This window comes from Echiichthys vipera, assembly GCF_963691815.1.
Source record: "Echiichthys vipera genome assembly, chromosome: 10".
Classification (NCBI taxonomy): Eukaryota; Metazoa; Chordata; class Actinopteri; order Perciformes; family Trachinidae; genus Echiichthys; species Echiichthys vipera.
The window spans coordinates 21,217,491-21,233,929 of NC_139835.1; the positions used below are offsets into that span (position 1 = coordinate 21,217,491).

Below are 16,439 nucleotides of genomic sequence, written 5' to 3' on the forward strand. Positions count from 1 at the left end.
ACAATTCAAGCGTTTTCCTCTAACTTTGTACCGTAAAGCGAATCATCATTTTGCCGAGAGTTCGTATCTGCTTACAGACAGTGACAATTATAGCAAAGCAATCTAAACACTGGTGGTATCATTATTCTATAGCTATCATATCGTGCAATCAACATTCACTTAGTTACTTAGAAAAGTATCTGTTGGCACTATCAATGGCCTCTACCTGTCTTTCTCTCTCAGGTGAGTCAGCTGTACCTGAGCTCCACGGGTCGTCTGTGCTCCTCTCTGCCACCTCACATCTTCTCCTCAGCAGAAAGAGCTTACCACATGATGCTGCAGGAGAGACGCCCGCAGTGTTTTATTTTGAGGTACACCCATCTCCTTTAACACACTGGTATTATGAGACAAAAATCACAACAGAGCGAAATAATCGTTTGAATAATAGTGACGTTAAGATGGCCATCTGGTTTGTCCACACCCCTCTGCCTCACACCTGTTAAACACTCCCTGAGAGATGCTCTCAGCCTGAGCAGAGTTGTGGACCTGTTCAGTGTTCACGCAGAGATGGAGGTTTGCTTGGAGTGTTACAGCTTCTTGCTCTGTGTCCTCGGCTGGACGGAGGCAGATCCCTGATTGCAATTAAATTCTGTTCCGGCTCTCCAGTGACATTCCCGCTGAGTTGTAACCAATCTGGCAGAGAGTTAATGTGCCTTGGCCACAGGCTATCCATCTCAATCACACACACACACACACACACACACACACACACACACACACACACACAATACACACACGCGTGCTGGGACATTGTACCGTGCATTCTCACATACAAACACTTGTTTCCTTCATTGTTTCCCTTTTGCACTTTCTGTATTTCCTCACACATGCACAACACGCACACACACCTACATCTTTACAGGCAATCAGCAGCTATGATCCTTCGAGGCTAGTGCTCTACCAAAATGCCCTTGAAATCTAATAAAAAACTGGTAAATGAAAAAGCAGTGGAAAGGCCTTTGGACTTCGCACTCAGCAGGGCTGTTTGTAGGAAATATAGAAACAGACTAACAGCCCACCACAGCACACTGCGGTCATTAGTGAGGGATCCTGACCTTCTGAAGCCATCTGCTTGGTGTGACTATGCCGGTCTCAATTCTCTGCGTGTCAGTGAGTGTCAGTGCATGTACTGTAGAGGTACCTTATGTCACATTTAACATCCACTCAACGCCAAATTAAGAACAGGCATCATCTGCCAGATAAGTTGTGGCTGTAACAGCGTGTGGAAAGTGGGGATCAATTGAACAATATTGGTTGTGTTAGAAAGATGGAATAGATTGTGAATTTAATGGGTGGAGGGTTCCCTGAAAGGGTGATGTCAGGTAGGTGGAGAAATGTATCTGAGGTGACATATTTGGGAAACACCCTGATGACTAATGCAAGTGTAACACACAGATGCTTAATGTTTGTACTGTAAATAAAACATAAGGGGCAATGCCAACACGTGAATAAATATGAACATCACTGAAGGCAGAAACTACAAATAAATGAGAATTTTTCTATCTCTCTAGTGGTGAAAGTGGCTCTGGGAAAACGGAGGCCTATAAGTACATAGTGAGACACCTGACAGCCCGCTCCAGCCCCAAAGGCTTTGCGCTGGAGCCAAGAATGAAACACGTAAGTCTGGATCTCTCACTCTTTTATTTCACACTTCAAGCAGCCGTCAGGTGTCCTGGAGGCTTATATGGCTAAGGAACATGTGATGTAACCGAAGCGTCCTTGGCATGAGTCTTGAATACTTTGATGGTGTCATGTCCTTGTATCTTTACTTTGGATTTGCAAAACACTGGAAAAATAATCAAACAGTAGACACATGTGCTGCTTTTATTTTCAAATTTCTTGATCTACACAATCAGTCCTCATGATTATTTGTGTCTTCTTCAAAGTGAAGAAGGAGGTGCTGGAGGAGGGAATAGGTTAGTGCACCAGAGTCCGGGGCAATACTGGTAGTCATTTCTTCTCTTCCTAGCTGTTCATTTCTCAAAGACATCATTTGAGCATTAAGACATCATCAAACTTTCCATTAAGATGACGCTATGTTACAATGCTGTTTCTTTAGGAAAGAACCATTAGCAGCGCAGTAAATTGTTTGGGTGTTTGTCATAGGAGGCAGCTCATTTTCCTTATACTTTGCAGCGTAATAAGGGAGTATTGATTTAAAAAGTACAATAGGACTTCAAATACCAATATTATCTTTATGGCAACTTTTCCAGAAATCAGAAAGCCTACAACCATTGTATAGATGATGGCCAGTAATTTGGATTTTGTATTTGAATGCGTTGAAGCAAAGTCGGACTTTAGTATCCCCTCTCGTATTGTATATGAAAAAGAAAGAAAGCTTTCTAACTGCTGCTTCTTGTTGTCTTCTATGTTGTGTGGTTGCGGTTAAGACTGGGATGTGTTCATGGTGCTTAACACATGATTTACTACTCTACAATCAGTTGGGTAACAAAGCAGTGTGCAGCCTGGGATTGCAAGTGCTGTGTTCTGATGAAGTCATCGTTATGTAGTCAATATCTGGGTCAGCTTGCTCTCCGATCATCCTGGGACACAAAAAATGCAAACAACGGATGCATATTGACATCTAGTGGTAGAAAGTGGAATGGGAGCAGTACTCCCTTCTCTTTCTGGTTTTGACATCTGTATTGGAAAGATACTGTGTGTCAGTTGATTTGATTATTTTGAAAAAGATAAAGGGATACACACTCGGCGAAAGTCATTCCAAAGGATATTTCAACTCACTGTTTACGTTTCCTTTGGTTTGATGAAATATGCAGGTTAACTGTATTCTGGAGGCCTTTGGACATGCAAAGACTCGGAGGAACAACAACTCAAGCCGCTTTATCAAGCTGTTGACCATCCAATACTGTGACAAAAGGAGGACACTGCTCAGAGGTAACCTACATTTCTGTTAATGAAACTTTGTTACTGAGCTTTATTTTCACTGTCACAAAGTATTGTCTATATTTCCCTGAGTTGGATGAAAAGCTGTCAAAACATTGGGCTTAGTTATTCAAAATATCTTTATTATGATTTGATTTTGCTATATCTGACATAAAATGTTTCCTTACATTTTTTTTATTCCCCCATATTTTAATTCTTCATTTGAATAAATTAAATATTTAATGTCTAAATAACAAATAGTCACAGTCTGGGTCACTGCTTCATGATGATAGTACAGAGATCTTAAACACGAACCATACAAGACTCACAATATATCTAAGGCACAGTATTGTATGATGATATACTGTAGTTTCCTATGGGATCAGGTGCATAGTAGTTAATCACCAGCAGGAGGCAGTAAAAGCCCACAATTCTATTTGTGCTACATCCCTGCTCACCTCATTTTACCCCAGTTATTTTGATCAGTCAGCACTGGCCACAGATTGAATGTTCAGTACTACTACTATCATCAGCACTGTTAAAATGTAATTTACACTGGCGTTATTGAAGTATACAACCTGTCTGATGTTTAAGCCCGTGTGCACACCCACATGCTGGAGAAATCTCGTCTGGTCCACCTGCCTCCTCACCAACACAGCTTCAACATCTTCTATCTGATGGCTGAAGGCCTGTCAGCTGAGGAGAACAGCGCACTTTACCTCAACAATGTCCTGGCTCATAGGTACGTGACTGTATATCGACAGTTCATAAAATCACTGTTGAAAGTCCTGTGGGTTGGTGATCGCATCCACAAGAGCTCTTGAGGTAAATTATTCTTTAAAAGTTTGGACACTTTCTTGATCATTTCAGAAGCCTCAACTTGCTGACATGAAGTACATTCTGCAAAACAGCTACTCACATATACAGTCCAGTCCAGCAGTGACATTGTAATAAATTAATATATGATATCCCCAGAGAGAATGCTTCTGGTTTCTGTGCATGTCTATGTATGACAATTTATATGAACGTGCATTACTTACTTGCATCAGATATTTTTTGTTGCATATCTCTACTCATGTGTTTTTACTTGTAGGGTGACAGTTTTATTACTGTTCTGTTATCCACTGTACGCCACCAGAATCGCTCTGTTTTGGAGCCTGAGAGGTACGCTAGCCCCTCTGACATTGAACTTAACCCACTGGGTCTCCATGTGTCTTTGCCGGGTGTGCATTACAAGTTCTGCAGTTTAAAAACTAAAGTCAACCCAAATGCTTCAAAGCTTCAACCGTTGCCATGGTAATCCACGTCCAAATCGTTATACAGGTGCTTTGTTTTTATTGTTTATTTAAGCGTTCTGTCATCCAATCCACGTCTTCAATAAATGCCTGCTTGTCTCAGCTGCTGTTAGAGTAGACAGCAGCTTGCTAATGTGCCTTCACCACGCTGACTGACAGCAGAATTTTATTGAACCAAAATAGTTTTCATGTCGGCTCCTTCATGAGAAGAAATCTGCAGTGTTTTTTTATCTTTCAGGTTAGGGGAATCTTCCTGAAGTGAAACAGGCAAGCGCACAGACAGACTGGGAGCCTCAATTTTTGTAGAAACTGTTGATATAATTTCAAAACACATATACAGCAGGGTGAATTTGTGGTTTAAACACCGTCTATGGAGATTGAGCCTAAATGCAACAAAAATAGACTTAAAGCGTAAAAAGAATTGTGTGTTTGGGCGGGGGTCATTTGGATTGATACATTTAATATAATGGAAGTGTATCTGTTCTATAAAACCCTCCTTAGATCGACGCATCAGACATATTTGAATAGTCACTGAAGGTCACTTTTGTTTTTGTGGTAGTCTGAAATATTGGTCCACGTAGTCCCATCTTTCTGTCCTTACTCTAGGTATCTTAGTGGAGGACTTCCATGGGAGAACCCTCCAGTAGCTACAGCCTCTACCCAGAGCAGGGAACGCCTCGCAGCAGTCAAACAAGCCCTGCGAGCCGTGGGCTTTAACAAGCAGGTATGGATTGCCACTGCATACGGCTTCTGTTGAGCCTGTTTATTCAAAGGTTATTGACAGCAGGGATCATTCAAAGTTTTGATGTCACGGATCCTGAAGTGGCCACATATGAGATCATTGATGAGATCTTACCCCAGGTTGTTACAAGCACAAACTAAGTTTGTAAATGTGTCCGAGTCCATGGGCTGGATCTTCCCGGATGATGTGTCTCTAATCTCACAGAGAGCAGTCAAAATGTATGTTAGTAATTCCTGGTAAATAATGGTATGGTCACAAGTAATTTCTAAGTTAAACAGGATTGCCCATGCTCAATTAAACAAATGACCACTGCAAGGATAAAACAGCATGTACTCCCTATGCTTGCACATTTGAAATGAGATGGGCCTCATTGGTCTGTTATGACAAAGTCAACCTAGATTGTTAGATTTCTTAGTATCCTGAGTTGGGACTCATGATCTGTTCCAATTATCTATCTAAAGACCATATGAAACTTGTGACCAAAGGCAAAAGACAAGGTCTTAGATTTATGCATGCTGCATGCATGTAATGTGCAACAGTGTGCGGTACAGTGTGCCCTGTGCACCACCAGCCGTGTTCCCAGCCCATTATCGGATTCTATTCTTAGATTCTCAGTCAGCATCTGGCAGCAGTGACTGACCACCATCTCACCTTTTAATCCAGCAGCAGTCAATACACACAGGCAAGGCCGAAGGGACATACAGGGATAGATAGTCTTATATCAGAGGGCACTAGTGTCCACTGGATAAGAGGGAGAGTCCAGTCGACAGAATGAGTGGGGGAGTGTGAGTGGAAGTGGTAGACCACCCATTGGTCTCTGTCTAATTGTAATCATGGGAAGACTCCCAGTCCAGACCCAAAGGTCAATCGTCATTAACGTTCCCTATCGCTCCTTTTCTCTCCCTTGCGCGCTCGCTCCCTTTATTCTCCTTCCTAAGCTGAATCTTTCTGTGTATAGTGTGTCAGACAGAGACTAATGCTTGTGTTTATCTCCCTGATATCAGCTCCAATATCCTGCCTTGAGAGAGTGCACACAAAGACATATTCACACACACACACACACACACACACACACCCTCAAACTCGAACATCCCCCTCTCAGAGATTCAGAGCAGTGGGTAATGGGGTATTCCATTAAGCGTCCTCTACTCAAGGGCAGAGAGGAAGGGAGAGTGGGACAGAGGAATAGAAGTGTGTGAATGCAGGGAGGATCAGAGGGTTGGATGCATTATGAAAAGGGTTGGATTTTATGTGTACATTTTTTTGTCTTCAATGGGACTTGACATTAAGATAAATATAGAATATTTTTTAAAAGTTGGATTTAGGATCATGAAAATTCTCCTCAGCATTTTATGAAGTGCAAGTTAATAATAATTAGTGAAAAGAAGTAAATACATAATTTTGATTGCACCAAGATTTTACTCATCTCCAACTGTTGCGTGCCCCCCCCCCCCCCCCCCCCCCTTCTTTTTCTCTCTCTCTCTCTGCTAGGAGGTTGACTCAGTGTTTACGCTGCTGTCTGCTGTGCTCCATATTGGGGACCTTCGTTTTACTGCATTGACAGATGCCAATACAGCCTTCGCTTCTGACCTGCAGCTGCTGGACAGAGGTCAGTGCCCCCCCCCCCCCCCCCACACACACACACACACACGACAGTGGTCACATTTCCACCCTGTGTGGAGTCAGGACGGAGGGGTGCATCACACCACCTCGACTTGTTTACTTGATCGTCATCGCTCCTCCCTCTCTCTCCTCCCTGGAGCTCTGCTTGGCAGCTTGCCAGCACTAGCTAAAGTCCAGACAGTCACCTGTTTGGTAAGCCACATTTTCTGCCAAAGGGTAACCACGGTGAGGACACATCCCTCTTAAACACAAACTTTCCCGCTATTGATGTCTAGGTGTTTTGCCTTTGTTACGCAACCACTACAGTTGCTCCTGTGACCCCTTACCTTAGAGAGATGGTAAACAAATGACTTCAGTGCCCGAACGGGAAAGAGCCGGTCAGCCAGTTGTCAGGGAGATGTGATGTCATGGCTAGTGATGTCAGCAAAGGGGTTCTGGGTTGCTGTCACCTGTGTCTGTTGCTTGTTTGTGGGTTCTGCTCAGAAATCCATTGATGACTAATTGCTGTTGGCTTTGCGGATCGATTGAGTGGGAATGATCTGAAGCAGAGCTCAGCTTGTTGTGCTGGCAACGTGATGTCATTCTCAGAACAGATTTATTTCTGGGATGTTATCAGCACTACATTTCTGACACACATCCCATCCTCACATTCGGTGACTAATACTGTTTTTTAGATGTTTTTCCTCCTGTCATCACGTACCTTATTCTTTTCTTTCTTCCGGTCTTTCTTTGCACAGTTGCTGGATTGTTGCAGATTTGCCCTAATGACTTAAGCACTGCCCTCACCTCTGACGTCCAGTACTTCAAAGGTATCCACTCACCATCCTTTGCCTTAACTGTTCCACACACATAAGGAGAGTCACATGTCACAATGGTTATAATAAGGTGCAGCAACTTACATTTTAACTAGAAGCATGTCTTCATGAGAGTAATATCAGTCTAATGTACTAATGTGGTGCCTATAGTAGGTGAGTATTGATCATAGTGTTTAGGGAATTACAGTAGATGTTCCAAATTGGGCGGGGGGTGTAGATAACGTCATATTGGAAAATATATATATTCTGTGAGGTAAAATAGCTCCAGAAAGCTAGAAGGAAGACTCTTCGAGGCTGTTACTAATCCTTGCTGCATCGGGCTTAGTGCTGCCAAAGACAATTGTGATTGGCTTAAAGAAATAAGAACAGCCAAGAGCTTTTTTCCCCCCTATTCCATGAATGATAAGCCGGACTAAGACTGACAATATATTGGCTTATATTTGTGTTTTAACATAAACATATGATATACAGGATCCTTAATTGTGACCAAGATATGTAAAGAGCGAGACATTTTATGGTTTTAAGAGATAAGCTGAAATCAGCTGTTCATCTTTGCTATGCAGATGTATCGATCTTATTTAGAATTATTCGGAGGACTTGTTAAAACCACAATCATCAGTGTCTTCTTGTAAAAGAAAACAACTTTTGTATGCATTAGGACATTCAATCCAAAAATTGACCATATAAATACTTTACTATTACCGGGCTATCAACCTGATTGTCAAGAAATTTTGTTGCCATTTCCCTTTTGTGTCAGGTGACGTGATCACTCGGCGCCACACAGTGGAGATGTCAGAGCAGTACAGAGACCAGCTTGCAAAGTCCATCTATGGACGTCTCTTCAGCTATCTGGTCAACAGTACCAACGACTACCTACAGGGACAAGACGACAGCATTGGGTATAGCTGTCTTTGTGTGTGTGTGCCTGTGTGTGAGTGTGTGCGCGCGTGTGTGTGTGTCTGTGTGTGTATGTGTGTGTGTGCGCGTGTCTGTGTGTGTATGTGTGTGTGCGCGTCTGTGTGTGTGCGTGTCTGTGTGTGCGCGTCTGTGTGTGCGCGTCTGTGTGTGCGCATCTGTGTGTGTGTGCGTGCTCTCTGTGTGTGCACACGTCTGTGTTTATGCATGTGTGCCATGGTTTTTTTCCGTGTCAACCGTTAAAAGAATTTTCTTTGGAAGCCCAGGCTGTTCATAACTGTTATCACAAACAACACAAATGCAGTCTATCTGTCATCGCGCAAGAGCAGTCACTCATTCAGGGCCTCTGGAGTGATAACGCTGATACTGTGACATGACTCCTAGTTTAGAGTGGAGGTTTGCAATAGTTTCATTTCATGACATGCACAAATAGGCACGCTAAAAAAATGGAAAATACCGAACTACAAGGTAGAGATGGAGGACACACCCAAGGTTTATGTGAAGGTCTTGCACACAAAAACTTAAATACACACAGGTGGAGGCCATCCTTGGTGTTGTTGATGTTGTGGAGTCTTATCACACTCAGATAACCGGTGCTCCATCCTCTGTAATGTGTTTGTGCTTTGCCTTGTTTACACACCAACCACAGACATTTGTCAACCACACTACTCACTACTGGCACACCCCCTTCAGTTTGTGTTATAAAAATACAAATACTCACTCAAGCATGATAATTCCTGTCAGAGTGACGCAAGCAAGCAAACAAGTTCTTGCGTTGAACCTGGAGTGAAAGTGGTGTAACATAATAAATATGCTCTCTGTCAATTTTTTTTCCAGTGATCCTGCTTTGGAAATTGGGATCTTGGACATCTTTGGTTTTGAAGAATTTCAGAGGAATGGATTTGAGCAGGTGGGACCATGCTTACTTTTATTCGATTCCAGCCAATCCCAAAGAAACGTATCAAAGTTGTGTTCCTTTTCCCTTTAAGCCAACAGATTACTTCTTAATTTAATTACTTCTTATTACTTCCTAATCCAGACAAATGCATTCGTAACATTCCACTGTAGTTTCAAACCAATCTTAATTCAATTGTGAAAATATCTGCGACTCTTATCTATTTTAGTCTGAACAATTTAGGCTGTAACTTTAATGAATGAGATGAGGTCTTTGACAGGCGACTGTGGCGTAATTTTCAACTGTCCTCAAATGAACCAGTGGCCGACACAATGACTGCTCTGTGTGTGAGATGTCGGAGTGATGGGCAACTATAAGTGTGTGTGTGTGTGTGTGTGTGTGTGTGTGTGTGTGTGTGTGTGTGTGTGTGTGTGTGTGTGTGTGTGTGTGTGTGTGTGTGTGTGTGTGTGTGTGTGTGTGTGTGTGTGTGTGTGTGTGTGTGTGTGTTAATATAAGTTAATAATCACTTATATCATTAGTATTATATATATAATATAGTTTTGACATCACAACCATTCGGGAGACCTGATGGTTGATTTAAAGGCACAGTTTCTGAATACAGGCTGTGTACTTTTCTCGTGTTTTTGATTCTTACAGTATGTATATAGCACCTCTGCCCTGCTTCATTATAATAAAACAAAACATGGGAATCCTTAGGCGTGCCTCATTTGGCTGTTTAGCCAAGTAGCAGCAACAATGGACATTACCTAAATTATTTCAAAGTAAAGAAAGTGTTAAGTCATACATTAAGTTCAACAGCCAGTTATGTTTAATGTTTAGCAGTCTGGCTTAAATATGAGTAAATCCATCTTGTATGAGCTCAGCTCAGTGCACGACAGTAGGAGTCTGAATATAGAACAGCAAAAGCCCCTAAATTCCTTTTTTTTTTACAACCCTGTTTCCTACAAAAGTTGGCATGCTGCGTACACAGCGTTGGTTTTGGAAACAAAGTTTCTGGGAGAATAAATAAAAATAGGAATTACAACTTTCTTTTTTTTCTTTTTCTCAGTGTACATAATTCCCCATCCCCTGTGTGTATGTGTTTTTGTATTTTACAGTGTGTGCTTTTGCATGTAAAATGCACACGGATGGATCAGCATGTCTGCGATGCTTGGTTGTTTGTCTTATTTTGGTTACATTGTGAGTACAACAGCTCTCTACAGCTCACCTGTTATGGGCTGTAAATCTGTTGTGTGCTCATCAAGCATTCACAGTTAACAGACTATAGACCATTGTAATACCAGGCAGACAAGACTGTGTGTGTGTGTGTGTGTGTGTGTGTGTGTGTGTGTGTGTGTGTGTGTGTGTGTGTGTGTGTGTGTGTGTGTGTGTGTGTGTGTGTGTGTGTGTGTGTGTGTGTGTGTGTGTGTGTGTGTGTGTGTGTGTGTGTGTACGTGTGTGTGGGTGTGTGTGGGTGTGTGTGTGTGTGTGGGGGGGGGGGAGGTCTTAGGGTGTAATTTATAGTGCTCAAGAGGCTAAGTGCTTATTGCTGCTACTCGATGCTTACGTTCCCTCCCTCTGGAACTCTCAATCTCCTCCCAGTTTTTATTAAGGCCAATGGGTGTTTGTCGTTGCTTGCGTGTGTTTGACTTTAGTTGTGTGTGTGCGTGTGTGTGTGTGTGTGTGTGTCTGTGTCTGTGTGTGTGTCGCGGGGGCCACTAAGATGTCCTTATCTCTTAGTTCTCTCATCCAAGTGGAAGCGAGGGATTGTGTGACCTGTCCTCTTCAGGTCACGGAGAGTGCAAGTGCCAGGCTAACAAAACGAGAGAGAAAAAAGAGAGAATCTCTGGCAGGCCGTGGCATCGCCCACCTCTTTTCTTCAGACATCTTCTCCATAGTAGTTAGGAGTTAATTAGTAGTTAGATAGAGTTAGTTAATAGTTGCCTATTACTGTAATAGGCAATACTGTAATATCAGCCTGTTCAAATCACACAGAATACCCTCCACCCACAGAAGAGAGAAGAGGAGGAGAAAGGTCTTCACAAACAAACTCAATGATCTCTTACAGTAGATGTGGCAAACAAGCCCCCCCCACTCTGACATGTTTGTATACACATGCGACACATACAACGCTAGGCTCCACATGATCAGGGTCATTAGGGCTTGTTAATTAGAGCTGTGTTTGTCAGGGGTGTGTTGTACCTGCTCAGCACTTTGCTAATGAGCTAACTCAATCAACCACCTGCTGGGACTAAGCCTTTAATGTACTAGACTAGCTTGAAGACAAAGAAAAGACAAACACTGATGAAAGAAAACAGGACCATAGTTGCCTGCCTGCAGCACAGCATAACACACCTCTAGATCAGCACATGTCAATCAGCAGGCTGTGAGACAAAATGTGGGTCATGGCACTAATTTAATAGTATGACAATGCCCAAAGAGAATATTTAAAGTATGTTTATTTACCTTTTTTCGTTCTGATGTCAAAGGATAGATGCATCAAATCTCAGGTTGAAATGAGGGACACCTCACTGAAGTACAAGAATGACAAATTCATTTCTAGACTACAGCACTTTGATTTTTTTTGTGTTCCACTTTGTGACAAATTTTGGGTTCAGGAGAAGTTTATACGGGCCTGTTCCTGCAGTCTGCTGTCCTGTGTTGTTCCACTTCATATTCTATGTTCCTTCTCATTACATCAATGTGACAAGGCACACTTGAGTCTCCCCTCCAGAGCTCCACACACACACGCCAGACAAGCTCATCTGATTGACTCCTGTGCTGTGTTTGGCTGACTGCTGGGTTAGGAAGAGTTCATGTGTTTCAGCAGGAACACTTTGTCTATATTGTAGTGGGATTGAAAAAAAGACCATACATGGGGACTTCTATTACTATGTATACCATGCATGAGGTGTCCCTGTAAACAACTCTCATAATTCCAGGTTCGGGTGTGTAATATGAATAATCGGTTAATTTATGCCCCATTGAGTTCCCCGTTGGTGCCGCAACAGTTTGTGTTTCAGATTGTATTTGTGCTTTTGTTTGCTTTAAAAACAAACCTACATCACTGCGTCTCTGAGGATAAATGTCATGCCAAGTGCACTAACGTGTATGTTGTGTGCATTCCAGCTGTGTGTAAATGTGACCAACGAGCGGCTGAGGCAGTACATCTGTGAGGTGCTATTCCAGCAGGAACAGGCTGAGTGTCTACAGGAGGGCATCGCCATGGAGACCCCGCGCTCCCTAGGCAACCAGCAAGCGGTTCTGGACTTCTTTCTTCAGGTACTGTACACTGCTGGTTTAGACCAGCCCAGGCCAGTTTGGTGTCACATGATGTAATTCAACAATGCGAGCCCTCCCAGAGTTTTGATAAAAGCTTTAAAATTACACAGCTTAAATGTGCTCTATTTCATTGCTTTTTTTCCCCTCTTCTTTTTATCAAAGTTGGAAATAATTTCAGAAAAATGAGTTTGTTTTTAATTGAAGGGTCATTTATATGTTATATCATACAATATGTTATACTATACTACTGCTGCGCACTACCTAAAGTTCTCAGGTTACATTGATGCACTTTACTACATAGTGTTAATCTTGTAGTACTTTACTGTATATTGTGTTATTCTCTGCTACGGTATATTACTACTCTATTGCACCTTATACTGTCATTCCCCTCATTATATCATAATGTACAATATAACTGTAAGTTACATTGACTCTTGCACTATATTTGATTATATTAATACAAACATATAGCATATATTAGTCTGTACACAAACCTTTGACTGTGCTGCTGTTAATTACACCACTTACCCTTTTTTTTAACACCACTCACTTCAGTAACGGCCAAAATGCTCAAAAAACAGATCAATAAGTGTCCTAATGAAAAAAAATTATTCCTATTGTTTTTATCAAAGCACTGGGACATGATTGACATAAGTAACATTTGAGCATTTGTTTGTTCCTCGTCTAGAAGCCTCAAGGATTACTGTGCGTGTTAGATGAGGAGAGCCAGAGCCTGCGGCCAGCAGAGCAGACCCTGTACAAAAGGCTGTCATCCCAGCTTGAGTCCAGTCCGACTCACGGTCTCTCCCTCACAACTAAGGATGGCAACGGAAACCCACCGCCCAAAGACCAGGGCCCGGCCTTCACTGTCAGCCACTACGCCGGACAGGTCTGTATTACAGAAAGTGTAGTTAGAGGTGGTCGGTCTGAGCATTTGAACGATAATGATACATTATAAAATTAATCACGATCACATGAAAATCCATCTTGTCAGAATTCAAGTTATTGCATTTGTGTTCGAGCCACCGATCAGCGTCTTGTGAGGCGCTACTGGCAGCTCCGGGCGTGGTTTAGGTGTGTGTGACGTGCGACTGTTTAATTAAAATAAAAATGGCTGCTCCTATTGAGGTTAGCATAGATTCTGCAATTGCATTAGTTATATCAGAACTGCAGAGTTTTTCTCCCTTGAAAAAGAGCAAAGAACAGCACTGAAGGCTTTTCTCCATGGAGATGATGTTCTTTTGCTCTTCTCCTGACTGACTTCAGCGAGAGATATTTCATCCAATCACCCGCCACGTTTTTTTTTTTTAAATGCGTGCCCTTTTCCAAAAAATGTCCAATGACGGCCTCTCAGATGGTTCTGTGTAACAAACAATCGGGCACATCAGGTTAACACATGAAAGAAGCCCTACACGTCAAACACATCATTATTAATGATTATAATTCTGCTACCATCTTATAGCCAAATAAACCGGTTTGGTTCTTTTACAAAGAATTATGTGCCATGTCAACTATATTCAGAACTATTTTATGTTGCATATAAGATGTTAAAAGTAAGTGAATATGCATGTATGATTTGTTTTTCCACCAGATTTCATATGACCTCACAGGATCACTCACAAGAAACAAGGACTCCCTTCCTCAGAATCTCCTGTTCACAATGAAGTGTAAGTACCCAATGAATAACACACAGTATGAGCACATTTTGGCGTCAGGGCACACTTGATCACAAAGATGCACTCTTGTCTAAACTAACAGCACACAGAACCACTCTTTGTCTAAGTGTGGTAGTGTTTTTATGTGTGCATTTCATCCCGTATGCAGCAGACAGCTCCGTCTGTGTGTATATTGTCTATACAAAGTGCCAGATGTGGGGTGTTGTGGTTAGCAGGACACAGGCAGTTGTTGTGTGACTGCCAAGCTAGCCTTGCATCCAGCAGCCTAATTGCTATAATTTACATGATGAGGCTAATCTTCTAAAGGCTAGCCCTTCACTCACACATGGCTGTTGTCCCTCTGTCTGACCGGGTCGATACGTCGCTGCTATTTAGCGGCACACACTGACATGTGTACTACGTGATTTCTTCTTATGGACGTCATCCCCACTCGTCCCCACTTAAACATTTAAGCCTTAAAGCTAAAAGGAGAGCAGAGGGATTAATGTAAGTCTATACTCAGATGGTGGCAGTGATTGCTTTTATTGAAAAGACAATTACCCATGGAGCTGTGTGTAATTAAGTCCTTAAATGAGTCCAGGACTCATGTTTGTTTTTCTTTGCTTAGAACGCCTACCTGCCATCATCATTTCCTCCTCTCTCTCTCTCTCTCTCTCTCTCAGCCTTTCAGATGAGAGCCACACGCCCACATTCACACACATGTTGTTTGGCTTACTGAATGAGCTCATTGTTATTGTGGACCGCTCCACGTGTTGACGAGTAGCATGGTCCACCCCCTCTTGTTGCCTGACTGATTGTTTACATGGAGCCTAACTTTATGCCACCTCCTCTGATGCCTCTAGCCTTCCTTGTTTACATCCTCCCCACTGTTCTCCCCTCCTTTCTTTCATTATAACTGTTCATTCCACCTTTCTTTCTTCACTCATCTCCACCCCTTGATTTCCACCAATGCTGTTGCTTCTTTTCACTGTTGTTTTACTTCTTCTTCTCTCTCTCTCTCTCTCTCTCTCTCTATCTCTCTCTCTTTCTCTCTCTCTCTCTCTCTCTCTCCCTATCTCTTTGTGCCTAGCAGCCAGTGAGAGTGTGTTACTGCAGCAGCTCTTCCAGTCCAAGCTGACTCAGACTGGTTCTCTGGTGCCAGCAGCCCAGGGACGCACAGGACTGAGGGGGCCTAAAGCTGCCCTGTTACTCCGCAGAATGCCCTCAGCCTCCCTCATCACTGCCAACACTGTCCCCACACAGCCCCGGAGGTACCATGACCTCACCAAGGTACAACACCAAATTCACAATACACTTAAGCATCAAAGGATGTTGAAGGCCTTATTCATTTTCTGGCCACTAAATATATTATTATCATTTGGGGATTCGATTTGACAATCAAAATGTGCATTACTCATGCTAGCTTTTGAAACTAGTAGATAAAATTTAGGAATTGATTAGCTGAACAACCATTGATAATGAGTCACAAGCTCTTTGTTCAGGGCAACTGACTGCTGTGTTGATTAATGGACAAAGAAAGATATTTTTGTGTGTGTTTGTGTGTGTGTGGGGGGGGGGGGAGTCTTACTACATATACTTCCCACCACAGTGCTGAATATATAAACCTCTGGGATTTATTTCACATAGAAACTCCCCAAGCATGCAGACATGTGTACACGCAGTCATGTGATCACACTTTACTCATAAAACCACATCACCCACCTAATAAAAAATATATATATTCTCGACCTTCTTTTTTCAGTCCATCCTCCCCTTCTTTCTATTTCTGTCTTCATTTGATCTTTTTTAGGGTTTCGGAAAGCATATTGTGTGACTGGAAAGACTTGCTGGTTGTGTAACCTCCTGGGTGCCCGGCCTGTGTCTCTGTGGCTCATTAGCCATCTAGAAAACAGGCTTACATAAGACCCCTTTCACTTCCCAGATCTGTCCCAGCAGCCTTATACAGTAACATTAGGTAATATTGCAGTACGACACTGGATGTAAAAACGGTAAATAAGACAATAGAAGACAATTAATGCCATGGGAAGAGTTGGGCTGAAAGCATATGAAACAGACTAATTGGGACTGATGGATAAGTCGTCTAATGGGACTGTTTAGCATGCTTTACAAACATTCTGCACAGAATCAAGATGAGGATTTTTAAGTGTCATGTTTTCATCTCTAGTCAAAGCCATGCAGCCTAATTTGATGTTAATTTATTGATAATTATGTGGTAATGACTCCATATTCCTCAGTGGACTCTTGAAGTTAAATTCATAGCTTTCTCATTTTTCT

The 16,439-nt window shown here is 42.3% G+C and overlaps 1 protein-coding gene across 1 annotated transcript in view; it reads left to right on the top strand.

The window, feature by feature from the left end:
• The window catches only part of myo16 (myosin XVI), a gene marked incomplete at both ends in the record, with an annotated part of 80,440 nt that overhangs the window by 38,912 nt on the left and 25,089 nt on the right, over positions 1–16,439 (top strand). Inside the window, 13 exons of the mRNA XM_083921329.1 lie at positions 223–350; positions 1,551–1,656; positions 2,817–2,934; positions 3,517–3,664; positions 4,824–4,941; positions 6,451–6,568; positions 7,320–7,391; positions 8,155–8,296; positions 9,150–9,222; positions 12,337–12,489; positions 13,178–13,378; positions 14,081–14,156; positions 15,238–15,434. Of these exons, the coding sequence (XP_083777455.1) occupies positions 223–350; positions 1,551–1,656; positions 2,817–2,934; positions 3,517–3,664; positions 4,824–4,941; positions 6,451–6,568; positions 7,320–7,391; positions 8,155–8,296; positions 9,150–9,222; positions 12,337–12,489; positions 13,178–13,378; positions 14,081–14,156; positions 15,238–15,434 (1,650 nt within the window). The remainder of the gene's footprint in view (positions 1–222; positions 351–1,550; positions 1,657–2,816; positions 2,935–3,516; positions 3,665–4,823; positions 4,942–6,450; positions 6,569–7,319; positions 7,392–8,154; positions 8,297–9,149; positions 9,223–12,336; positions 12,490–13,177; positions 13,379–14,080; positions 14,157–15,237; positions 15,435–16,439) is intronic.